This window comes from Amphibalanus amphitrite, unplaced genomic scaffold (assembly GCF_019059575.1).
Source record: "Amphibalanus amphitrite isolate SeventyFive unplaced genomic scaffold, NRLGWU_Aamphi_draft 000428F_arrow, whole genome shotgun sequence".
Lineage (NCBI taxonomy): Eukaryota > Metazoa > Arthropoda > Thecostraca > Balanomorpha > Balanidae > Amphibalanus > Amphibalanus amphitrite.
In genome coordinates this window covers 356,334-377,500 of record NW_024881922.1, presented here as the reverse complement: position 1 = coordinate 377,500, position 21,167 = coordinate 356,334, and the positions used below count along the sequence as shown (strand labels likewise).

General features: G+C 44.0%; 1 protein-coding gene across 16 annotated transcripts in view; it reads left to right on the top strand.

Moving 5' to 3' along the window:
- The window catches only part of LOC122391271, a 101,074-nt gene that overhangs the window by 54,171 nt on the left and 25,736 nt on the right, over positions 1 to 21,167 (top strand). For 15 of the 16 annotated variants that reach the window (XM_043385053.1, XM_043385058.1, XM_043385055.1 and 12 more), the window contains 6 exons: positions 2,210 to 2,325; positions 2,860 to 2,898; positions 3,285 to 3,338; positions 15,490 to 15,613; positions 19,215 to 19,681; positions 19,982 to 20,029. In XM_043385053.1, coding sequence (XP_043240988.1) covers positions 2,210 to 2,325; positions 2,860 to 2,898; positions 3,285 to 3,338; positions 15,490 to 15,613; positions 19,215 to 19,681; positions 19,982 to 20,029 — 848 coding nt within the window. The remainder of the gene's footprint in view (positions 1 to 2,209; positions 2,326 to 2,859; positions 2,899 to 3,284; positions 3,339 to 15,489; positions 15,614 to 19,214; positions 19,682 to 19,981; positions 20,030 to 21,167) is intronic. The other variant, XM_043385045.1, reaches the window with a different exon arrangement.

Below are 21,167 nucleotides of genomic sequence, written 5' to 3'. Positions count from 1 at the left end.
AAAATTTTCTAAATTTTCTAAATTTTGAAAATCCGAGATAGCAGTTTGATAGCGCAATCAATTCTGAGTCCTTTCATGCAAAAAAATTGGATCTAGCTTAAAAACTGAGCTCTTGGGAGCGATTGCCGTGGTTCAATGTTTTGCGTCGAATTCGGACGAACATGACGTCACTCTGACGTCATTTCCGGCCGACCTATGGTAGCTACGAAGTTCAAATTTTGACACAAGGTGTCAAATTGATGCAGCTAAAGGTACTGAAAGTTTGGCGTCGATCCGTCAAGCGGTTTGGAAGTTATTGCGGAAAAACGGGAGGGGGGCTATAAATAGCCCCCCAGTGGGGCGCGGGTTAATCAATTTTACACCTACCCTGAAATTTTCATGACCCTGACCCTAATGACCTTTGACCTGTGACCTACTTTTCGAGACCATGTTTGGCCGAAATCGCGATTCGGCGTATGTCGGCTCGCATTAGCCGCGCGTTTGCAAGCTTTTCGTGGTTTCAAACGTTCAAACATGTGATTTGATGTTGCTCCCATGCATTAGGGTGGGTTTCAAGGTCACCTGAAGGTCAGGTCAGGTCATTGACCTTTAATGACCTCGGTTCACTTTTTCGAGTTTTACATTTTTCTAGGCCAGTTTTTGGAAGCTGTCAGAGGCGGTTGCCACACTACGAATACCCTTACTGGTCGACCTGACCTGAACTGACCCGACCTGGCCTAAATGCATGAAGACATCATCTGTGATCAAAACTAACATGATATTCGTGATCAGCACCCTGAAAAAACCCATAGAAGCCACGCTTTACGACTTTCTAACAGGTCCCGATTTTCCCGACTTTTGGGTCATTGACCTGACCTGGAAGGTCAACCGACCTTAAAATTGGGTATCATCGGCTTCCTCTCGTCACGGGCAACACGCTCGTTTTTTTTCCGCGAGGCTCTAGCTCGATCAGGGGCGAAACGGCAAGGGGGGTCCAACGGACCCCCCCCCCCCCCTTATACGTTCGCGGCTGGAAAAACACCAATACGGGCGAGGGTTAAGGTGGGATGGTCACTTTATGGACTTTTTCAACCAGTAAAACGCCTTTTGGGCGAAGAACGAGCGAACGAGATAGTGAGCCGCCCTGCACGTGCGGAAGGGTGAGAGGGTACTTCCAACGGGCCTGTGCAAAGCACCCTTCTAACCGGTCGCTAGCGGTGTGCCAAATTTGAACGCATTTGGCCCAGCCGTTCCTGAGATCTGGAAGCGGCAATCTGCACGTGCGCACGTGCAAACGGGGTCCAAACTGACCTTTGCACGGCACCCTTCTAATCGGTCCCCAACCGTGTACCAAATTTGAGCGCAATCGGCCCAGCCGTTCTCGAGATCTGGAAGCGCCCCCTGCACGTGCGCACGTGCAGTACCGCCCTAGCCGCAACACATGGGAATGCATTGCCTGGTGGGTGCCTACCTGTATGCCAAGTTTCAGCGAAATCGCCCCAGTAATTACCGAGTTATTGAAATGGGAGCAAATTTAGCACCTCTTCTTTTTGCATTTTGCACGTGCAGTAGGGGTCACTCACATAGATCAAGAGTATCCGACCTTTGGTAGAAGGGATGCAGCTACCCTACAAAAACTACCGCAAGACAATCGCTCAAGCGGCTGCTGAGATATGAGCCTCTCAAAATCACTACCTTTGCAAAACAGCTTGAACACCCTTGACTATTCACGTGGCACGTGCCACGACGGTCACTGAGATGTATCAGAAGTAGTCAATTACGGGGTAGAAGGGATGAGGCTACCCGACAAAAAAGACCGCAGGTCAATCGGTCCAGCGGTTGCTGAGATATAAGCCGCTCAAAAGCGTTACAGGCCGGGCCGGGCCCGGCCGGGCCGCTCATACTGAGATTTTCCCGTTATATTGAAAAGACTTCGCTGCGCTCGCTCGCTCGTAATCAAGGGTATCATCAAGGTAAACAGGGTACAAAATCAAGACCCTTTCGACAGTGGTAACTGGTAGCTATGAGATGCCTGACGCCTTGGGTTACCGAGACGTACCATATGTATGTTTCTCATTGTACAAATGAAAATTAGCATTGAACGATGCATATAAACAAATATTGCGGGAGATTTGCTCTGCTGCAAGTGCTTCATAAGTCCTGTTTTCTGCTTTTGGATCAAATATTATTAATCAGTAATGAATAACGGTGTTAAATTTATTTATGACAGGCAATACTTCTACCCGTCCACGGGCAAGCTTCCCGTGGAGAAGCTGAAGGCGTCTCCCTCTGACGTCACTGGTGACAGTGTTGAGGTCGTCATCGTCCAGGCTCCGCGCAAGAAACGTGAGTGCCTGCCAGCCCGGCCACCGGTTGGACTCGGCCGCACCGGCATGTGTTTGTGTTCTCCTCCGTATTGTTCAAAGACTGCAATTTTTTTCAAGTGACTGTTTTTTTTGCATTTCCTTTTCCTTTTTCTTTATTTGTTTCCAGTTCCAGCTTGCACATTGGTTTCACTATTGTTCACTTGCTTTCAAGATTGGTAAATTCACTGGAATATCTTCTTTCCATTGAATGAATTCGGTCTATTTAATAACCAAATTTGCAGATTTTTTCATTTGTGTTTTGCATTCTTTCTAACATTAATATGTCTGAGAGCAACAATTTAGGAGAGCGAAGGTAAAAAAAAAAACACATTTATTATTATAGCATAACTAGAAGCTTCAGTACAAGACATAAGCAAACTGCCATGTTGAATACACAGTTTTTATATTAGATAAAAAGAGAGACAAATGAGAAGAATAAAGCAGCTGGGGTTCTCGAGTGCTGCATACACGCTGCCTGAAAGTTTCGAAGCTCAGCCAAGGTTTGTTCTTGCAGGGCCGTCAAAGTCTGAAGCCCCGGAGAAACCAGCGCGAGGTAAGAATAGGTGTGCAGCTAATGATAATGATAATGTTGATGATGATCATGACTGATAGTTATGGCATACACCACTATATATCATAGCTATGGTCATAACTAAAGTCAACTTTGGTCATGAATAAGACGGTATTTTATACAACCTTACGTCATGTTAATAATTAATATACCTATTATAATGATTGTATTTCCCAATAACATGTTTTAACCCGCGACCGCCTGGGGGGGGGGGGTCGGATCCGACCCCTCCCCAGGCTGTCGTGGGTACGGAAATAGCCAAGGCGGTGCCGGGTTAACTCTATGATATTCTTTATTTTTATTGTTGATATTTTGCTTTTCGTTGTGATTGTTATTATTTATTTTGTATGACTATGATACATTTACAGGTTACGAGATAAAGAAAACTCCAAAGGGACTGTTGCAGGTCACAGTTGAAGGAAGTAAGTATGATATTTTTCAGCTTAGGTGCATTTAGATTAGAGATGTCAATCGGATACCAACTTTTTGGTATACCGATACCAAACCGATACCAACTCGGTATTTGGTATTTAAATACTAATGAGTTTGGTATTTTGTTGGTATCATGAACCCTCGCTAATGTTTAAAGAGGCTAAGAAATCGGTAAAAAGTTGGTATTTTCCTCATGTTCCCAAGTTGGTTTGGTTTCGGTATTTCTCCACGGTTTTGGTTGGTATTTGGTTTGGTATCGGCATGGATGATATCGACCCCCACCAAACACGATTTGGCAGCACTGTAATGACGCCTGCTGGGCGTGAAGTTTTCCCTTCACCATAGGGTTTACACACAAATTGGTCAAAGTTTGAGCCAGGATATACTAGTCTAAAAATGCAAAAAACGAACAAATTTTGGCATCAATAGATTCAGCATTTCATCGTGTGCCTCAAACCGTCCATCATTCGGCCTCAAAGGAGGTAAAAATTGTTCAAAATCGAAGTTGAAAAGATGCTTTCTGAGCACATAATCTGGTAGCAATCACGTGACCTGCTATAAGCAGCTTATCGATAATTTACAAACATAATTATTAATATCTGCTTTAAACAACATTAATCATACATTTTGAGCTTTCAGTACTTTAAATAAGGTCAAAACATCGCAAAACACAAAAGTTAATACAATAGTCACGTGGGTGTCAGGAAATGTCACAGGTGCGTCAAATTTGTGACTGGGGCTTTACTTTCAAACATCGGATCTACCTGTTTCTTATAGGTATCTTGGATGATATAACACTGGATTGGTGTCTCGTGGAAATTAACATTGGGATCCGCGACATTGGGATCAGGCCTGCCATCTAGCGAGAGAATTATCGTAAGTTAGGAGCAAGCCGAGTGAACGCCATCTCTCAGCATTATGGCACACGTGGGTGTGGTGTGTTAGTTGGCTTGAAATGCATATTCCCACGAGTTGGAGGTAATCTTACTGGACCTGAGACGACAAAAAATGTCTTAAATGCTTGAAAGCCAAAAACGTCAAGCAGCCTTTAGGTAATAACGAAAATAAAATGCGTAAGACGGTGTGTATTGAAACGCCCGGTCCCATCGGCTTGTACGACCTCTTATATGGTCATTTACTCACAATGGTACAGCAGTTTGACAATATGTCACACATATTTGGTAGGCTTATTCCTTCTTCTCCGAATTTCGCCCGATTTTCTTCATCTTAGTTAACCCGCGCCCCGCTGGGGGGGGGGGGGGCAGAATCTGCCCCCCCTCCCGTTTTTCGCCAATAACTTCTAAACGCGTTACGCCAGCGACGTCAAACTTTCAGTACCTTATCATACATCAATTTGACACGTTACTACAACGATACTGGCACACAATGACGCTAGAACTTAACAAATGGCATCATTGTGTTCCTGGTGATCAGCCGAATCGAATGATATGCGATATGATGCAATTTGGTTAACTTGAACTTAATTTATAAATTTAAGTTTACTTAAAATTTAAGAAAAACTTTAAGTACACTTCAGCAAGCTAAAAAGTATATCATTCGACGCGCCTTGACGTGCTGAGCTCACTGGTGCTTTTATTTTTGCTCTATCTTAATTAGATCAAAAGTTACAAGCGAAAAAAACTTTTGACCTGTTTTTAGCGAAATTTTTTATATTTATACCCCCCAAAACCCCCCTAAATATTGACCTAGAGCAACCAAATTTGCACAGGGGCGAGAACTCCAGGGGGCCCACCTACCTACCAAATTTGGTGTTTCTAGGTGCCATAGGAGCCAATCGCGAGGGGGGGGGGTCGCATCGACCCCCCCCCCCCTGCCAGGCCGTGTTATAAAAAATGCCCTGCCAGGGCGAGGGTTAAAATGACAAAACAATGTACGAAGAAGATCACACATTAAAATTGTTTTTTTTTTTAATTTATTTAACCCACAACACAAATCACAAACACATCGGACACAGCTGACGTCAAGTCATCAACTTCTCCACATCCACCACACCCGTCGCGTCGCCACAGGCTGCGCCTCACCCTCTCAACCCCACACACAAAGAACGGCCAATCTCGCACGAGCCAACGCAGCTAAAGATTGTAAAAAAAAACACACACACAAAAGGCACAACATCGCCATCGCAGCCGCAGCAGCGGACGGACCAAGCACCGGCAGCAGCAGCAGCAGACGCAGCAGCAGCAGCAGCAGCAGCAGCAGCAGCAGCAGCAGCAGCAGCAGCAGCAGCAGCAGCAGCAGCGGCAGCAGCAGCAGCAGCAGCAGCAGCGGCAGCAGCAGCAGCAGCAGCAGCAGCGGCAGCAGCAGCAGCAGCAGCAGCGGCGGCAGCAGCAGCAGGGGCATTCCACGTCAAATCAAACACCGAAATCCGTCATCCCCTTCGATTTTTCTGAAAATTTGTAGGCAGACTGGGCATGGTTCAAAACTGAGTTACGTATAATATTTTCGAAATTTGATAAAGTATCGCTGAGATATAGGTCATCGAATATAGCCAAAAATGCCACACACCAATTTTTCAAATGTCTATAACTCTGGTTCCTTTTCTGGTATCAAAATGATATTAACAGGGTCTTGTAGGCAATTGATAAGGCTTTGATTTTTAATTATAAAATTAAATTGAAGTGACCTTGAAATGCATTTGACCTTGAATTAAAAAAGAAAAATTTAAATAGCAAAAAACACGTCACCTTCGATTCGGGTAATTTTTACATATTATGTCCGTCACAATGTTCCTAACCATCTGTGCAAAAATTGGAGTGGGCCATTCATAACTCTCGCGGCAAACGCCGTTTTCATGCATCAACATCACGCAACCGCGCGTGACCTTGAAAGACAGAGTCAAGACATGCTTGCTTGTGTACACTTTCTGAAAGGAATGATTGCTGATTAGTGATATCCCAAACTCTGCGAGAATGGAAATACATAATAATCGTAGTCAAGCTTTCAAGTTCCATAGTAAAAGTGTCTCAGGCAAACGGTATTTTGCGGTGAATTTTGAGCCGTGTGGAAATGCATCATGAAGCCAAAAATTCAACGAAAACATTATCACGCAACGATATCTTCACGTCTTTTTATCTTCACTATACGAAAGAATATACATTTTTGAGTATGTATGGGGAATTTCTAGTTAATCCAATAATAAATATTGGAGTTAGAGACCTGCTAAGAGTAACATGTCGCCGGCTGAGGCGGGATCGGCCGACGCGGGAAACAGCAATCACAATTTTGTGTTTACACGTTCATATTTCAATTGTTTACCCACTGATTTTCAAAATTCTTACACCATAAGATTGCCTGTACATTTCTTAGTCTTCTCACAAAATTTGACGCGAATCGAACGTAATCAGCGGTAAGGAGCGCGATGTAAAGACGGAACCGTTCCGTTCCGTCCCGGCACAGTCTACAATTCAGGCGGCGGCTAGCGGTCGGCGCCGGCTGCCGAGTCGCCGCGTCGCCGCGGCGACAGGATGTTCACTTTACACCGCTATTACTAGACCAGTTGTGAACCGATTTTCTTCTTGCTTGCACGATGAGATGTGCAATTCAATTTTGGACAGGTAGCTGTAATTAATTTCGCATTAATACTATGAGATATTGGCGGAAAACAGGAGGAGTGGGGCGAAATTCACTCTTTCCCCTCCACTGCGCGTGCTAACATACGTTTGCATATGTGCCATTTTCTTCAAAACTTATGAATGGCCCACTCTAATTTTTTTCACAGGTTGTTAAGAATATGGTAGGCAATAAAATATATGAAAATTAGCCAAATCGAAGGTGACGTGTTTTTTGCTATTTCAATTTTTGTGCTTAAGAATAGAGTTAAGCAAATTTCAAGGTCATATAATTAAGTAGGTGCAATTCTAAACAAATGCTTAAGAAATTACCTAAACAGTAAGGTTTATTTCATCCAAATCACACAAGTACAACCAAAGTTATGGTCGTTCAAAAATATAAAGATGCAACATTTTTTAAAAATTCGATGCCCTATATTTAGAAGACCTGTGGTCAGAATGTGCAAAAAACATCAATGTAATGTTCGGGGCGACACAGGAACTCGCTCACAAATTTATAATGAAATCGCTGATGGAAAGGTGCAAAACAGCCGATTTTTGTTCGATTTGACGTGGAATGCCCCAGCAGAGGCAGCAGCCGCGGTAGCAGCGGAGGGCGAAGAAAGAGAGGGACAAGGTGGGACGAGGATGAGGGGCTAATGTTCGGTTCGTTTGAACGGTGTGTGTGTGTGTGTGTTTTACGTATATGTATCTGTGTCCCTTATATGTATATGTGTGTCTGTACTGAGCATGAATGTAAGGAGTCGTTAATTTATATCGAGATAAGGTGACCACTATCAAGTGTTGGTAGTATATTTCTGAGCCTTTCCCACTTTTCTCCAAATTCAGTCAACTTATTACGTCTTCCCGCACGAAGACGTTCTTTCTTGAACTCTAATTTCAATTCATTAAAAAAGTGTTGCACTGAGGGTTTTGTATCTTGCTTTTTTGCCGAGTAAATGGCCACTTTCGCTAAAACATAAACAATAACTTCAGTGCTTTCGCAGTCATTGAGATTTGGAAAGAACCATTGCTTCTTATTGAATTTATAATCAATTCCAAAACGTGTTCTAAGAACATTGCAAATTTCACTTATATACTCCTTAACTAAAGCGCAGTCCCAGAATAGATGATATAATGTTTCCGGTTCGCGACAGCAGAATGAACATTTATCGTTCTCATATTTACCTATTTTGTACAGAAAACTATTTGATGCTATAATCCTATGAACTAACCGAAAATGAAAAATTTGTAAGTAGGTATTCCTAGTAGCACTGCGGACATCTGCTACAGTGCCTTTTTGAAAGTGATCTATATCTCTCAACCATTTTCCTTCAGCATTGCTTTGTGTTTTGTGATGCGTTTTTCCTAGGTGCTGAACATATTCCAAATACGCTATACGGGATAATTTATTTTTTGCGAGGATTATTTTTAATGGGTAAGGTATAATTGGGTATGTTAGTTGAAATTTGTAGTTAGTTGTTTTCACCTCTTCGGGCAGACTTCTAATGAGTGACGAATAACAGAGGAAGGTCATACGAATACCATACACTTTTTCAAGTTCTGTTTTGCTATGAATTGCTCCGGTTTGATTATTTATGAGATCGGCAATAAACCGTAACCCTTTCTTGTCCCATGTTTTGACCTTACTTGTCTTAAATTTGGAAAAGTCTGAAAACCACAGTGTTTCGGAAGTCATTTCCAGATTGTCAGGCTGTGATATTTGTCTGAAATATCTCCAGGCTTCTAAAACATGTTTCCAGAAAGCATTATTAGTCCTATTTATTACTTCTGAGATCATCGTAGCCCCGTATAACAGCAATTCTTGAGAAGGAGGAAGCTGTTCTTTTGTTAAGATGGTCCAATCATGTCGTGAATCATGCAGCCTCTTTATCCATGTTACTTTCATACTTCGAATAAAGCTTTTGACATCCACCATTTCAAGTCCATCTTTTGTATAGTTCTGCACAATTTTGGACCGTTTGACTCGATCAGGCTTGTCGCCCCACAAAAAACGGAACAACAGTTTTTCAATTTTCTTAATTTCGATGTCAGATGGCGAGGGAAGTGCTAGAAATATATGAACTAACTTAGATAATAGAAGTGACTTAATTACTGTTATTTTTCCAAGTAGAGTGATGCTACGTCTATTCCACTGCAGAATATCTTTTTCAATTCCCAACAGCTTAGGTCTAAGGTTGTTCGAAGTTATTTGTTCCATTTTATTTTGAAAAGATATGCCAAGTATCTTTAATTCGTTTACGTATTGAATTGTATGAACGTTTTCTTGAGAATGCGTTGATGGTGTGCCGATCTGTAGGCACTTTGTTTTATCGACGTTGAGGTGAAGCCCAGATACTGATGAATATTCTTGAACCGCAGGTATTATATTATTAATAGATTGAGATTGATTACTCAGAAATATGATAAGGTCATCCGCATATTGTGAAAGGCGTAGTTCTGCATTATTTATCTTAATTCCTTTAATGAGTGAAGATTTTTTTATGTGATTTGCTAATGGCTCCACAGCGAGGTTGAATAGATAACCCGAAGCAGGATCTCCCTGCCGAATGCCGCGGTTCATTGGTATTTGTTCTCCTAGATGGCCGTGTAAAATTAAACGTGAGTAATTATCTTTGTTTAAGTAAGCAGTACGAATTAAGTGTCTAAAACTTTTTCCAAAGTTGAAATGTTTCAAGGCTTCATTTAGGAACCTCCAAGAAATACTTTCAAAAGCTGCCTCAAAATCCGCGGCAAGTACGAGACCTGATCTTTTTTCGTCGTGCAGCTTTTGCATGACATCATATACGAGCCTGGTGTTCTCAGCAATGCAGCGTCCCTTCATATATGCTGATTGTGAAGGTGATATTATGTCATCTAGGACGCTTTTTAGCCTTGCAGTAATGACGGATGATATTATTTTAAAATCTACGTTTAACAACGAGATGGGGCGCCATCCTTTAATAGAGTCAAAAGGCTTCCCGCTCTTTGGGATTAGTGTAATTATTGATTCTCGAAAAGTTATGGGGAAAGAGCCTTCCTCGATACTTTTTTTGAATGTGCGAAAGAGAAAAATACCAATGTGATCCCAGAAGTGTTTGAAGAAACTGGCGGTAAAACCGTTTGAACCAGGCGATTTTCCGGTTTTCATCGAGTTTATTGCGGTACTCAGTTCTCGCATTGATATTGGGTTTTCAAGTATTTCTTTTTGGTCGCTGCTAAGCTTATTTGTTACGTTGCATTTTAGAAACTCAGTAGCAGAAACGTTTTCGTTGTTTGTTTCGGAGCGATATTGTTTTTGAAAATGATTACTAAATGCGGATATTATTTCGCTATTCTTGTGTAGTGATTTTCCATCCACGTTTAATCTTTTAATAGTCTTGCGTTTTCCGTTGGCTTTTTCCAGAGAAAGAAAATACTTTGTATTTCGTTCTCCTTCATCGTACCAGCGTACTCTAGATCGTGTAATGAGACCTTGAATTTTTGGTTCCCTTAACTTCTCGAGATTTTTTTGTGCAACTAGCAATTTTTCCGAGTCGTGCTCGCTACCGCTGAGTGCAAAACTCTCTCTAATCTTTCTTATCTTTTCCATGGCTTCTTGTTCTTCCTTTCTCGCGTTTCGCGCTTTTTCTTTTGAGAATTTTATAGTTTCTCCTCTAATCATCATCAAAAGAGTTTCGTAGAACAGCTTAATACATATGGTAAGTTGTAGTTCTTCAAAATTTAAGTTATTGCACAAAAACTGCGTGGAGTAAATAGGGATTGCGTATTGCTTTACTGTCTCAATAATTAACGTTTTAATCTTCAGAGTGTAGTTGTTGTCAGTTAATAATGAATCGTTAAATTTCCATAACCCGGGACCACGAGGTTCTTCGGTAGTGTTAAGTGTGAGTGTTAAAAGATTATGGTCCGTCCTATATCCCGATTTAATGTCTACTTCCTGAGCCTGATTTGTTAAGTGCTCGCTGATGAAAATCATGTCTATCCTGCCATACTTAAGGGGAGTTGGTTTCATCCAAGTATAATCTTTTCTGATCGGATGAAAGTTTCTCCAGATGTCTGATAATTCATGTTTTTGCATGATATTTTTTAGTTCTTCTTTGGCATTCGTGTTATTATCGTGCAGATAATTTGAGTCTTGGTGAATATCCATAACCATATTGAAGTCTCCGGCGATTATTATATTATCACACGGAAGCTGCTGCAGTAACTGATCTATTTGTTTATAAAAGGTTGGATTGTCCTCATTTGGACCGTAGATATTGACAAATGTGTATAGACCTGAGTCAAGTTCGCAAACGAGGATGACGTAATTACCGTTGTTATCCTGCTGTTCGAGTAATATGTTATGTTGAACATGTTGCCTAATCAGTATTGAGGTGCCTCTACTATTGGATGTCTTACAAGCATGATATCCTTTCCCCGGCCAGATTTTGTCAAAGTTTCTTAATGTTTTAGCAGTGAAGTGTGTATCTTGCAAGAAAATTATGTCATATGCAGTACTTTTTAAGAAATTGACCACGTCTCTTCTCTTTTGGTGTCCGGAGAGTCCTCTACAATTCATGGACATAAACTTTATACTAGCCATGTTGGATAGAAAAATAGAGTATTGACAGGTAGAACTGCGCATTTGTGCACCTGAACATTGCTTGTGTTAGATATCGGGCTAGGCTTCTTGAAAGGGGGACGGTTATTAACTCTGGGTACTGGCTGAAGCTGATAGCTACCCAGCAGTCACCGCCGCAGCCGCCGCCACCGCCACCGCCACCGCCACCGCCACCGCCGCCGCCGCCGCCACCGCCGCCGCCACCGCCGCCGCCGCCACCGCCGCCGCCGCCGCCGCCGCCGCCGCCGCCGCCGCCGCAGCCGCCGCAGCCACCGCCGCCGCCGCCGCCGCCGCCGCAGCCGCCGGCCGCAACCAGTACCACTGCCCAGGACAATAAATTAGGCGAATTAAACTTTGTTTGAATAAAAGCGATTCGCTGACGTATAAAAGGAAACGCGAAACAGGCTATGTGAAGCTGCACCTTAAAACGAACAGAGTGTTCTTCTACATCATATAGCAACAATGAATAATAGCCCGAAACAAAAAGTGGTAATAAAACTAAGTAAACAAAACCTAGCAAGTACAAGGAACAAACGAAAAATACAATCGGACCAACTTGAAACTGCTGACTATTGCTTGGGAATAGGCGCATCACTGTTTTACTGGGAAACGTAACTCTCTTAGCTTTTCGATGGAGTCCACGCGAGTGCTGGTGCCGAACTTCTCGGACTTGAAGAACACGTGTCCCCATCTTGTGAAGACAGTGTAGATCATCTGGGTCTTCTTTGCTTCAAGTAGAGAGCGGTAGATCTGACTCTTGCCTGCGGTCAGACTCTCGTTGATGAAGAGGTCTTGACCTTTCAGCTCCAGGCGCCGAGACATGAGCTGGTCCCTCACGCTGCCAGGCCCGGAGCGGACGAACCGGACGATCACCTTGTTGTTCGGTCCCGGCAGTCGATGAGCACGGTCGATGTCCTGTTCTGTGATGCTCAGTCCAGGTAGCCGGGCTCGGACAGCGGAGATCACTAGCCCGCCGACATCCTCCGGCTCCCCGGCACGGCGCGCGGCCGCGGGTCCCCGTTCTCGCGCCCAGACTGGCGCGCCACCGGAGCCGGCCGGCTCAGCGGCCGAGCTGTCAGACGTCGGGGCCCGAGGCGCTGACCCGTCGACCGGCAGGGGCGCGCCCAGGACAGCTTTGCGCCGGGACGCCATAGCTCCACCCGACAAAATCAGGCAGGGGATGCGAGAGTTCATCTCGGCGTTCTCTGTTCTTTCTTGCAACGCTTTGATGTCGCTGCGCGCAGCTGCGAGATCTCTTGTCAGATCGGCAACCTCGTTGTCGCGCTCTTCTACGTGACGCTCTAAATCACGGACACGGTCGTTTAGAGCGCTGATCTCAGCTGCGACGATCTCTCGAAACTCGTGGAGATCTTTTGATATTGATGACATTAACTTATCTTCTAACTTCTCCAGAGCAACGTCCAGGTAGCCTTTGAGGTTGGTGTTGCGCGATGACGGACTTGGCTCGGTGGAGTCTGTTCCCCGAGCGCCGCGCTTTCCTGCTGGAGCTGAGTCGCCAGACTCTGACCTGTCTCGCTTACCGTGACTCTCCGTGAGTGGGTCACCGAAGTTCCTGACTAGGTCACTCACGGAATGACGCTCCTCGGCACTAATCGCGGCGTCCGTCGGCATAGTCACTACTTGGTTTCAATCGTCGCCGGCTTAGCAGGGCACCGTTCACCAATGGGGACGCGCTCCACAGGCGTCGGGAGCGGAGCGGTGCGCGCACGTCCGCCTCTGCCCGCGGTCACCGGTCAACTTGTTGAAATACGAAACAACAAAATTGTTTTAGGCGGCTATCTTGGGCCACGGCTGCTGAGTTGTAGTCAGAGCCAGCGGTTCTGTTCCGACTTGGAGTCGGTTGATTTTTAACCCTCGCCCGCACATGGGGGGGGGTGGTTGCCACCCCCCCCCCCAGGTAGTGTTTCTGCTCTGTACTCAACATTTTTAGAGCTAGAAGGCTGATTTTTCGTATAGCTGCTCCTCTATCCTTTCTTGATGTCCACTGAAAATTTCAAGTTTCTGTGATTTTTGGTTTTGGAGATATGACCTTGTTTTTCAGGTCATGTCATGACCCAAATGGCCAATTCTCAACATCTTGCGTTTGCCATGGGCCTTATGAGCTTTTGACACCCTGATTTCGGCCTTTTTTGCCAGTCTTACCCCCTACCTATCATGGAACATGTTGTTCGACGATGTACAGGGGTCAAGGTCAGGGTCAAGGTCAACCTAGGTCACCTAAGATAATTGCGTTTTAGGCAAACTGAATTTACTTTTTTTGAAGTTTTTTTGACTGCATTTTTGGTAAAAGCTTCTCAGATCATGATTTCATGTAATATGGACTCAAAAACAATCGGTGCACACATCAGTATACACACAGACACACACAGACATACAAACACATATAATTGACCTTGACCTAACTTGACCTGAAATGACCTCAGCAGCAAAATTCTTGTCGGGTAGTGTGACAAAGAGGTTCTAGCTGGCTTGGCACCAGAAAACAGCATCGTCATCGGTATTTGATAAGCAGCACACTTGATATCCAACGGTGACCCAAAACAGCAACATTTTTTAGTTTGACCTGACCTGGAAGGTCAATGACTGACCTGAGAAGGTAAAACTGGGTATCATTGGATTCGTCTCTTCCCAAAGAATCTTTTTGGTCTTTACTGCTAAGCTCTATCTCCAACAGGAACGAAATGGCGCGGGGGGGTGGCAACCACCCCCCCCCCCCCATGTGCGTTCTAGGATGGGAAAATGGCATGTGCGGGCGAGGGTTAAAAGCTGTAGTCGCCAGTTGAAGTGTGACTCGAACGTCACCGAAAAGTCATCGACTCCACAGAATTAACAGGGCTGCAGAGTCTGAGTCAGAGTCGGAGTCTGTGTGAATCGACACTTGACAGTTCTGCCCGGAGGAGTCGGAGTCGATATTTGAATACCGGAATCGGAGTTGGAGCCAAAGTCACTGAAATTTCATCGACTACGCAGCGCTGGTTGGGTCCTTTTTCATAGAGCGTCTTGAATGAATGACACATTGAGCGGTAATGACGTTAGCAATTCCGTTTAACTTTTTCATTAGACTTATAGGTACCTACTTACGTTCGTTTTGTTCTTTGATCGGACAATTTGTTTGATTTAGGCCAAGTAAAGACTCATGTGAAAAATAGCGAAAACGACACGTGCTGGCGAAGTCTCCAATAACTCCCTGTTTCACGATTTAATGAGGAAATAACATGGAACTGCTTATCTTATTACTCACCCTGCACATAAATCTATTAATTTCTTCGCTTTTGCTGACATATAAAGACATAACCTTTTGAAAAATTGCACAACAAGCCCGCTACTACACCACACTCCCGTGTGTCACAATGCTAATCAGCGGCGTTCACTCGGCTTGCTCCTAACTTACGATAATTCTCCCGCTAGATGGCAGGCCTGAGCTCAATGTCGCCAAAAACTGCGAAGACACCAATCCATTATTATCTCATCCATGGTATCGGTATTCTGGTTTTCCGTAATTGACATCACTAATTTAGATAGTGCTAAAAACTTAGCTTTTTTAAAATTAAGAGGAAATAAGTTTTCACTTCTTCAGTTCACGGACTACTATTGTTCAAGCGTTATAACAAAGGAGCTATAATTAGCAAAAACACGAAGCCCGCTTAGCACTATCTCCGCTTAGTCTTGAATGCATAGTGCATCATGGTGCATCATTTCTCATAGAGTGAATTTGATGCATGCGTAAAAGAGTGCAATGTACTGCAGCTTTTCATATACAAGGATGAGTTGCGCTCAACACTGTTTAGCGAATTGTAGTGCTAAATCAATCACCGAAACTTATCTTTAGGTGTGAAATACACTTCCATATCATTGTGAAATTGTTAAGGTTTTACGCTGAGAGGTGCCGCATCATCTTCCACTGTCAGTTCCTTAAAATGATAAGTTCACTACGCTGCCCAACAGAGGAGGCGCCTACATTCTCTCTACCAAGCACGGTTCAAATGTCACCTGTTCCCGTGGCAACGCCGGAAGAGTCTGTCGAATGGCTGAAACAGCACAGGATCTATTACGTCATCATCAAACAAGGGTGAGGTTCTTTGATATATCCTGTATTGTTTACGATTGGTGTCTAAAAGGTCGAAAATGGTCAAGAATTAATGGTAGCAGAATTTAATTTGAAAAAGTGGTGTTGAAAGGCGAGTGGTTCCTATGCAGTACTCCCACGTGTGGTTATACCCGAAGGTTGTTTCTTCATTAGACAAACACTATTCTTTAGAATTGTGTTTTTCTATTTTACAATGCGTATCTTTTAGGATTATTATTGTTTATCAATTTATTATTATTTCACTTTACTCGACAACCATAAAGAAGTGGACATGACGTTGGGTACCTAATGGGTAAAAGTCAGGTCAGACACAATCTACATGCATACACATACAAAGTATACACATATACTATACAGACGAGATTAACTATTTTACAGTACCTATCACAACGAAATAAGGGATAAATTAAGCTATTATCACAGGCTGTTAACCCGCGCACCGACCAGGGGGCGGATATCCGCCCCCTGAGATTTTTCGTAGATAGCGGGAAAACCGCGGCGCTGCGCCGCGAAATTTGTTACGACTATTCTCTCATTAATTTTACACATGGTGTGCAAGTTTGAACCTGCTAACTTTCAAGGTCAGGTCACCAGGTCACTTTGAATGACCCAACCTCAAGTCACTTTTTTGCAACTTTGTCACCGTGCCAGAGCTACAGTAGATGTCGGAGGCCTTTGAAAAACGCAGGATGTTATAAGGTCATTAGTAGCTACAATTTGTATATCTCGGAATTTTGTTATCAATGACCTAAGGTCAGGTCAATTTCTCGACCTCCCCATTAAAAGTCAATGGGGGGGGGGGGAAATCAACTCCCTGTTTTTACCACTAAAACGGGTCGGAATGGCCCCACAAACCATACATGACTTCATAAACGATCAACCTTCACTTGCCAATAACTCCGTACAAGAACAAGATACAGCCGCGCGGGTGGTCTCATTGTGTTCAGCTCGTCAAGGCGCATCGAAATTTATACATGATGACCTCGAGGTCACGTGACCTGAGGTTAACCTTTGACGTTGACCTTTCGAAGTCAACATATATATCATTCGATGCGGATTGACAAGAGGATCACGATGATGCCCTTAGTTTGTTCCTATCTTGACTAATTCGAAATTTATTCGAGAAAAACTCCATATTTAGCGCCGCCATTTTGACTTTTTCGACCCCTGTGACGTCATCTTTGACCTGACCTGAAAATGAACTAAGTAAAAATTGTAGACGTTGTCCGTGCGTATCCCATGCCGTTTACCGCTTGTCGCTATCTTGCTTCGTTCTCGAGATCTCAGGGGGGCGGTCATCCGCCCCCCCGTCGGTTCTTTGTTGGCGCAGACCCCCGTCGTTGCGCGGGTTAACCCTCGCCGGCCGAGGGGGGGCGGGTGCCGCCCCCCCCCCCCATAGGGTTTTTTCGCGATAGCTCCGAACACGCTGGCGATAGAGAGCTGAAACTTGGCATACCTGACCTTTGATCCAAGCCGGATCTTTTGACACCAACCGCATTTTGGGTCAGGTCAGGTCACTGACCTATGACGTCATAAGTGAACCTCTGCACGGTCTTCAGATGTCGCAACTTCGCAACGCCCTCACTGCCAGAGGAGATGTCACAGGGAAATGAAACTTGCAGGATCTAGTATCCATTATGAGTCCCACAACTTGTATATCTCAGATTTTTCCGAAAGGTCATATGAGGTCAGGTCATTTTCGTGACCTCACCATTATAAGTCAATGGGCAATTCAAACTGAAATTCAAACTGCTATTCTGGCGCCGGGAACGATCTCCACTATCTCAATCACACAGAATCGTGATTTGATGCACTCCTTGCAAGGTTAGATGCGTCACTTTTGCAATGTTGACCTTGCGTGACGTCATTTATGACGTCATCAAGGTCAAATTAGTTTTTCGTCAATAACTCTTGATCAAATTGAGCTAGCGAGTCGGGAAAGGCACCAATGGACTCAGGAAGGCCTGCCGAATCGAATGATATGCGACATGACCTCTTTCGACCAACTTCGTGACCTGGGGGTGCTGACCTGACCTTGACCTGAGGTCAACACCCCAAGTTGACCTGACCCGGACAAAAAGTATATCATTCGACGCGCCTGAGCGAGGCGAACACGATGCTGCCAAAATCGGCGCTCTGCGGCCGTTTTTTGCGAAGTTATTCACCAAAAACTGAACCGTACCCTGGGGCACTTGACCTGACCTCAGAGGTCACCGGTTGACCTAGGACCTTAAAATCGGGTACCAATCTCTGCGTCTCGTAACGGCGCACACGCTCGTTTTTTCCGCGACGCGCTAGCTCCACCAGGGGCGAAACGGCGAGGGGGGGGTCGTACCCGCCCCCCCTCGGCCGGCGCGTATGTAGAAAACCAATAGGTCCGGCGAGGGTTAATCCGCGCCCCACTGGGATATGTTTTGTAACGCGACCCACTTGGGGAAGGGGGGCTATTCATAGCCCCCTTCATAACTCCGAAACTAATGGGCCAATGTTCAAAATTCAAACGGCATCTGATAGCTCTGGAGAGAAAAAACTGTCGATAGTCGATAGTTAGAGTCGAGAGAAGCGTAATTTTATTGACCTCTAGGTCACCAATGACGACACAAGTCCAGTCAAAGTAAAAAATTATGAACGTTTTGGCTGGTGAACTATTTGGGCTCTTGTCACCGGCTAACAAGTCAGATCAGGCTCATTTTCGGTTTACACACTCGTGAATATGTAGGTACGAGTACCTATATGCCTGCCCAGTTCCCAAGCTACCCTGAGTGTACCAAACTTGTAGGTACTTTGAATTTTTCAGGTCAAGGCCAGGTCATCCAAGGTCACGGAAATTTTATATCATACTAGTCAATTTATATCATTTAAAATTATTTTGGTGTACATTGTCAAAAAAGTACTGACGAAAAAAAAATGATTTGACTATTTGATAATGGTTGCTGTTTTTACTGCAAAGCATATAACGTAACTATTTATGAACATATCGGGCTAAAACTTCCTAGAGTAGGCCATCGGTATGTGTATGTTTTTTTTTAATAGTTAACTTATAGGAAACGATTTTGAAATACATTTCTTTATTTTGATATGAATTATTTTCAACAGTTTCGAAAACTTTGAAAATCCGAGAAAGCAGTTTGATAGCCCTGTGTATTTGAAGTCCTTTATGCAAAGAAATGTGATCTAGCAAACTAAGCTCTTGAGAGGCGATAGCGATTGGAGTAGTTAGTTCAATGTTTTGCATCGAAATTGGCCGAAAATGACGTCACTCTGATGTCATTTCAGGCCGATCTATGGTAGTTTCGAAATTGTTACTTCAACAAAAGGTGTTAAATTGATGCAGCCGAAGGTACTTGATGTTTTGTATTGATATGTCCAGCTGCTTAGAAGATATTGCATTAAAACGAGAGGAAGACTTTGAATAGCCCCCCTCCCACCAGTTGGCGCGGGTGAAGTGCAGAATCGAACATCATTTCCTTCAAGTTTTGTATTGTACTATCACTTATACCCACGTAGTTTAAAGTCAACGATAATATTGACTCAATTTGTAAGACTACCAGATCCTATACCAAATGTTTTTGTTATCCACCAGGAAACTATTTTATCCCGTGTCGGGCGAAATACCAAAGGAGCAACTGTCGGCACCCCTGTCCACCGAGCCGGAGCCAGAAGAGACCGTCGTCATCGATATAAAGTCCGTGGCGCCCGAGCCGGAGCCTGAGACAGAGCCGGAGCCTTCGGGAACAGAGCCAGAGGAACCCTCAGGAGTAGAGCCTGAGCAGCCTTCAGGAACAGAACCAGAGGAGCCTTCAGGAACAGAGCCGGAGGAGCCTTCAGGTACACAGCCAGAGGAACCTTCAGTCTCAGAGCCGGAGCCTTCAGGAACAGAGCCAAAGGAACCTTCAGCCTCAGAGCCGGAGCCTTCAGGAACAGAGCCCAAGGAACCTTCAGCCTCAGAGCCGGAGCCTTCAGGAAAAGAACCGGAGGAACCTTCAGGAACAGAACCCGAGGGGCCTTCAGGAACAGAATCGGAACAGCCTGCGGATGCTCCTGAGGAAGGTAAGAAGGGAACTGTATAAGTAAATTTTAAGAACTTTCTCAAAATTACAGAGTTTATTGTTTTGATTTGTTAATATTAAAACCGATGTGATATAGTATTGGTAGTACTTAATTTTCAAGCATGGGTAGGTACACCGTGCGCAGGTGGGTATTTAAAAGAGCAATGAGCGACATAGGTTAGCTGTTAGCGCATGCCTTGCAGCGACGTTGCAGCTTCCACGCGCTTTGGGATTCAATTGCCTGTCATTGCGAATAGTAGCTATCGTGCCTTTCCCGATGCTGACCGAGCTTCTCTCCCAGGCCGGTCGATCCTCGAGCCAGCTCAGGAGCCAGCGCCTGCTGAGACAAGTAAGTAGAAATGTCAATCGGATGCCGACTTTTTGGTATAAGTAACGATACGAAGCCGATACCAACTTGGTATTTGGTATTTCAATCGGAATGTTTTTGGTATTTTGTTGGCATTATGAACCCTCATTAATATATAAGAGGTTACGAAATCGGTAAAAGTTGGCATTCCCATCAGGGTATATTGAATTAGGGGGTAGGACCAAGTTTAGTAGGCATGATCTCAGCAATTATCTTGTTTTATATGGCGGTTTTCATTATCACAATATTATTTTTTATGTCATGAAGTTTGTATATCTCGGTTTTACAAAAAATAGTAGGTCAACAAAGATAAATTTCGCGAAAAAATAATTTTAGTTGGAAACATCCATTCTGGTATGCAAAATTCAGTATGAAGCCCAGTATGGTGACCGTCTAGTGTGCTTCCAAGGCTGAGTACCTGATATCAACAGAAGTTGTTTACTATTTTGCCTTACGTTGCTAGGTGGTTGCTAGGGAGCTAAGGATACTCTCTGGCGCGATCATTTGCACTCATTTTTCCTCATTATATTGACATATTGCTGTTTCTGAGACCTAAGTCATGCTAACGAAAAAGCAGTTTTCTTAAAATGTGTATTTAAGTGCCGTAGTATTAACACAGCTCTGGAATTCTGCTTAAATATCTGCAAAATCCTGATTTCCCGGAAAATTGTTGGTGGTGATGGGGATAGAGCCCGTCGATGAAAAGTAAGTCAATATTCAAAGGCTTCAAAACGCTATTTCTTGTTGTTCTGTGAAATAGCAATGCAAAGCCCGATGATAGTGCCAGTGTTGAGCTTTCCAATGAAGCATTGCAATAAGTAGTAAGGTTATTATCACCTAAGATATCTTTCATCAAATAATAGAATTCTGCCATTGTCTTGCTGTAGAACAGGGTTACTTTCAGTCTCTTGGGAACACGATTTGCCGGTCTCAGATCGAATAGCACTTCGAAAAGCGGTAATAGACAATGAAATTTCCCACCTGATAGCATCTCGGGTTTTTATATAGGGTAAGGTGCCTAATTAGCGACCCACTTAATTTGAACCGTCATTGCTCACGCTCTGTGGTTGCCACTGTGTTACTGGCTTGATTTTCGGAGAGATCGTTCATTTTTCTATTA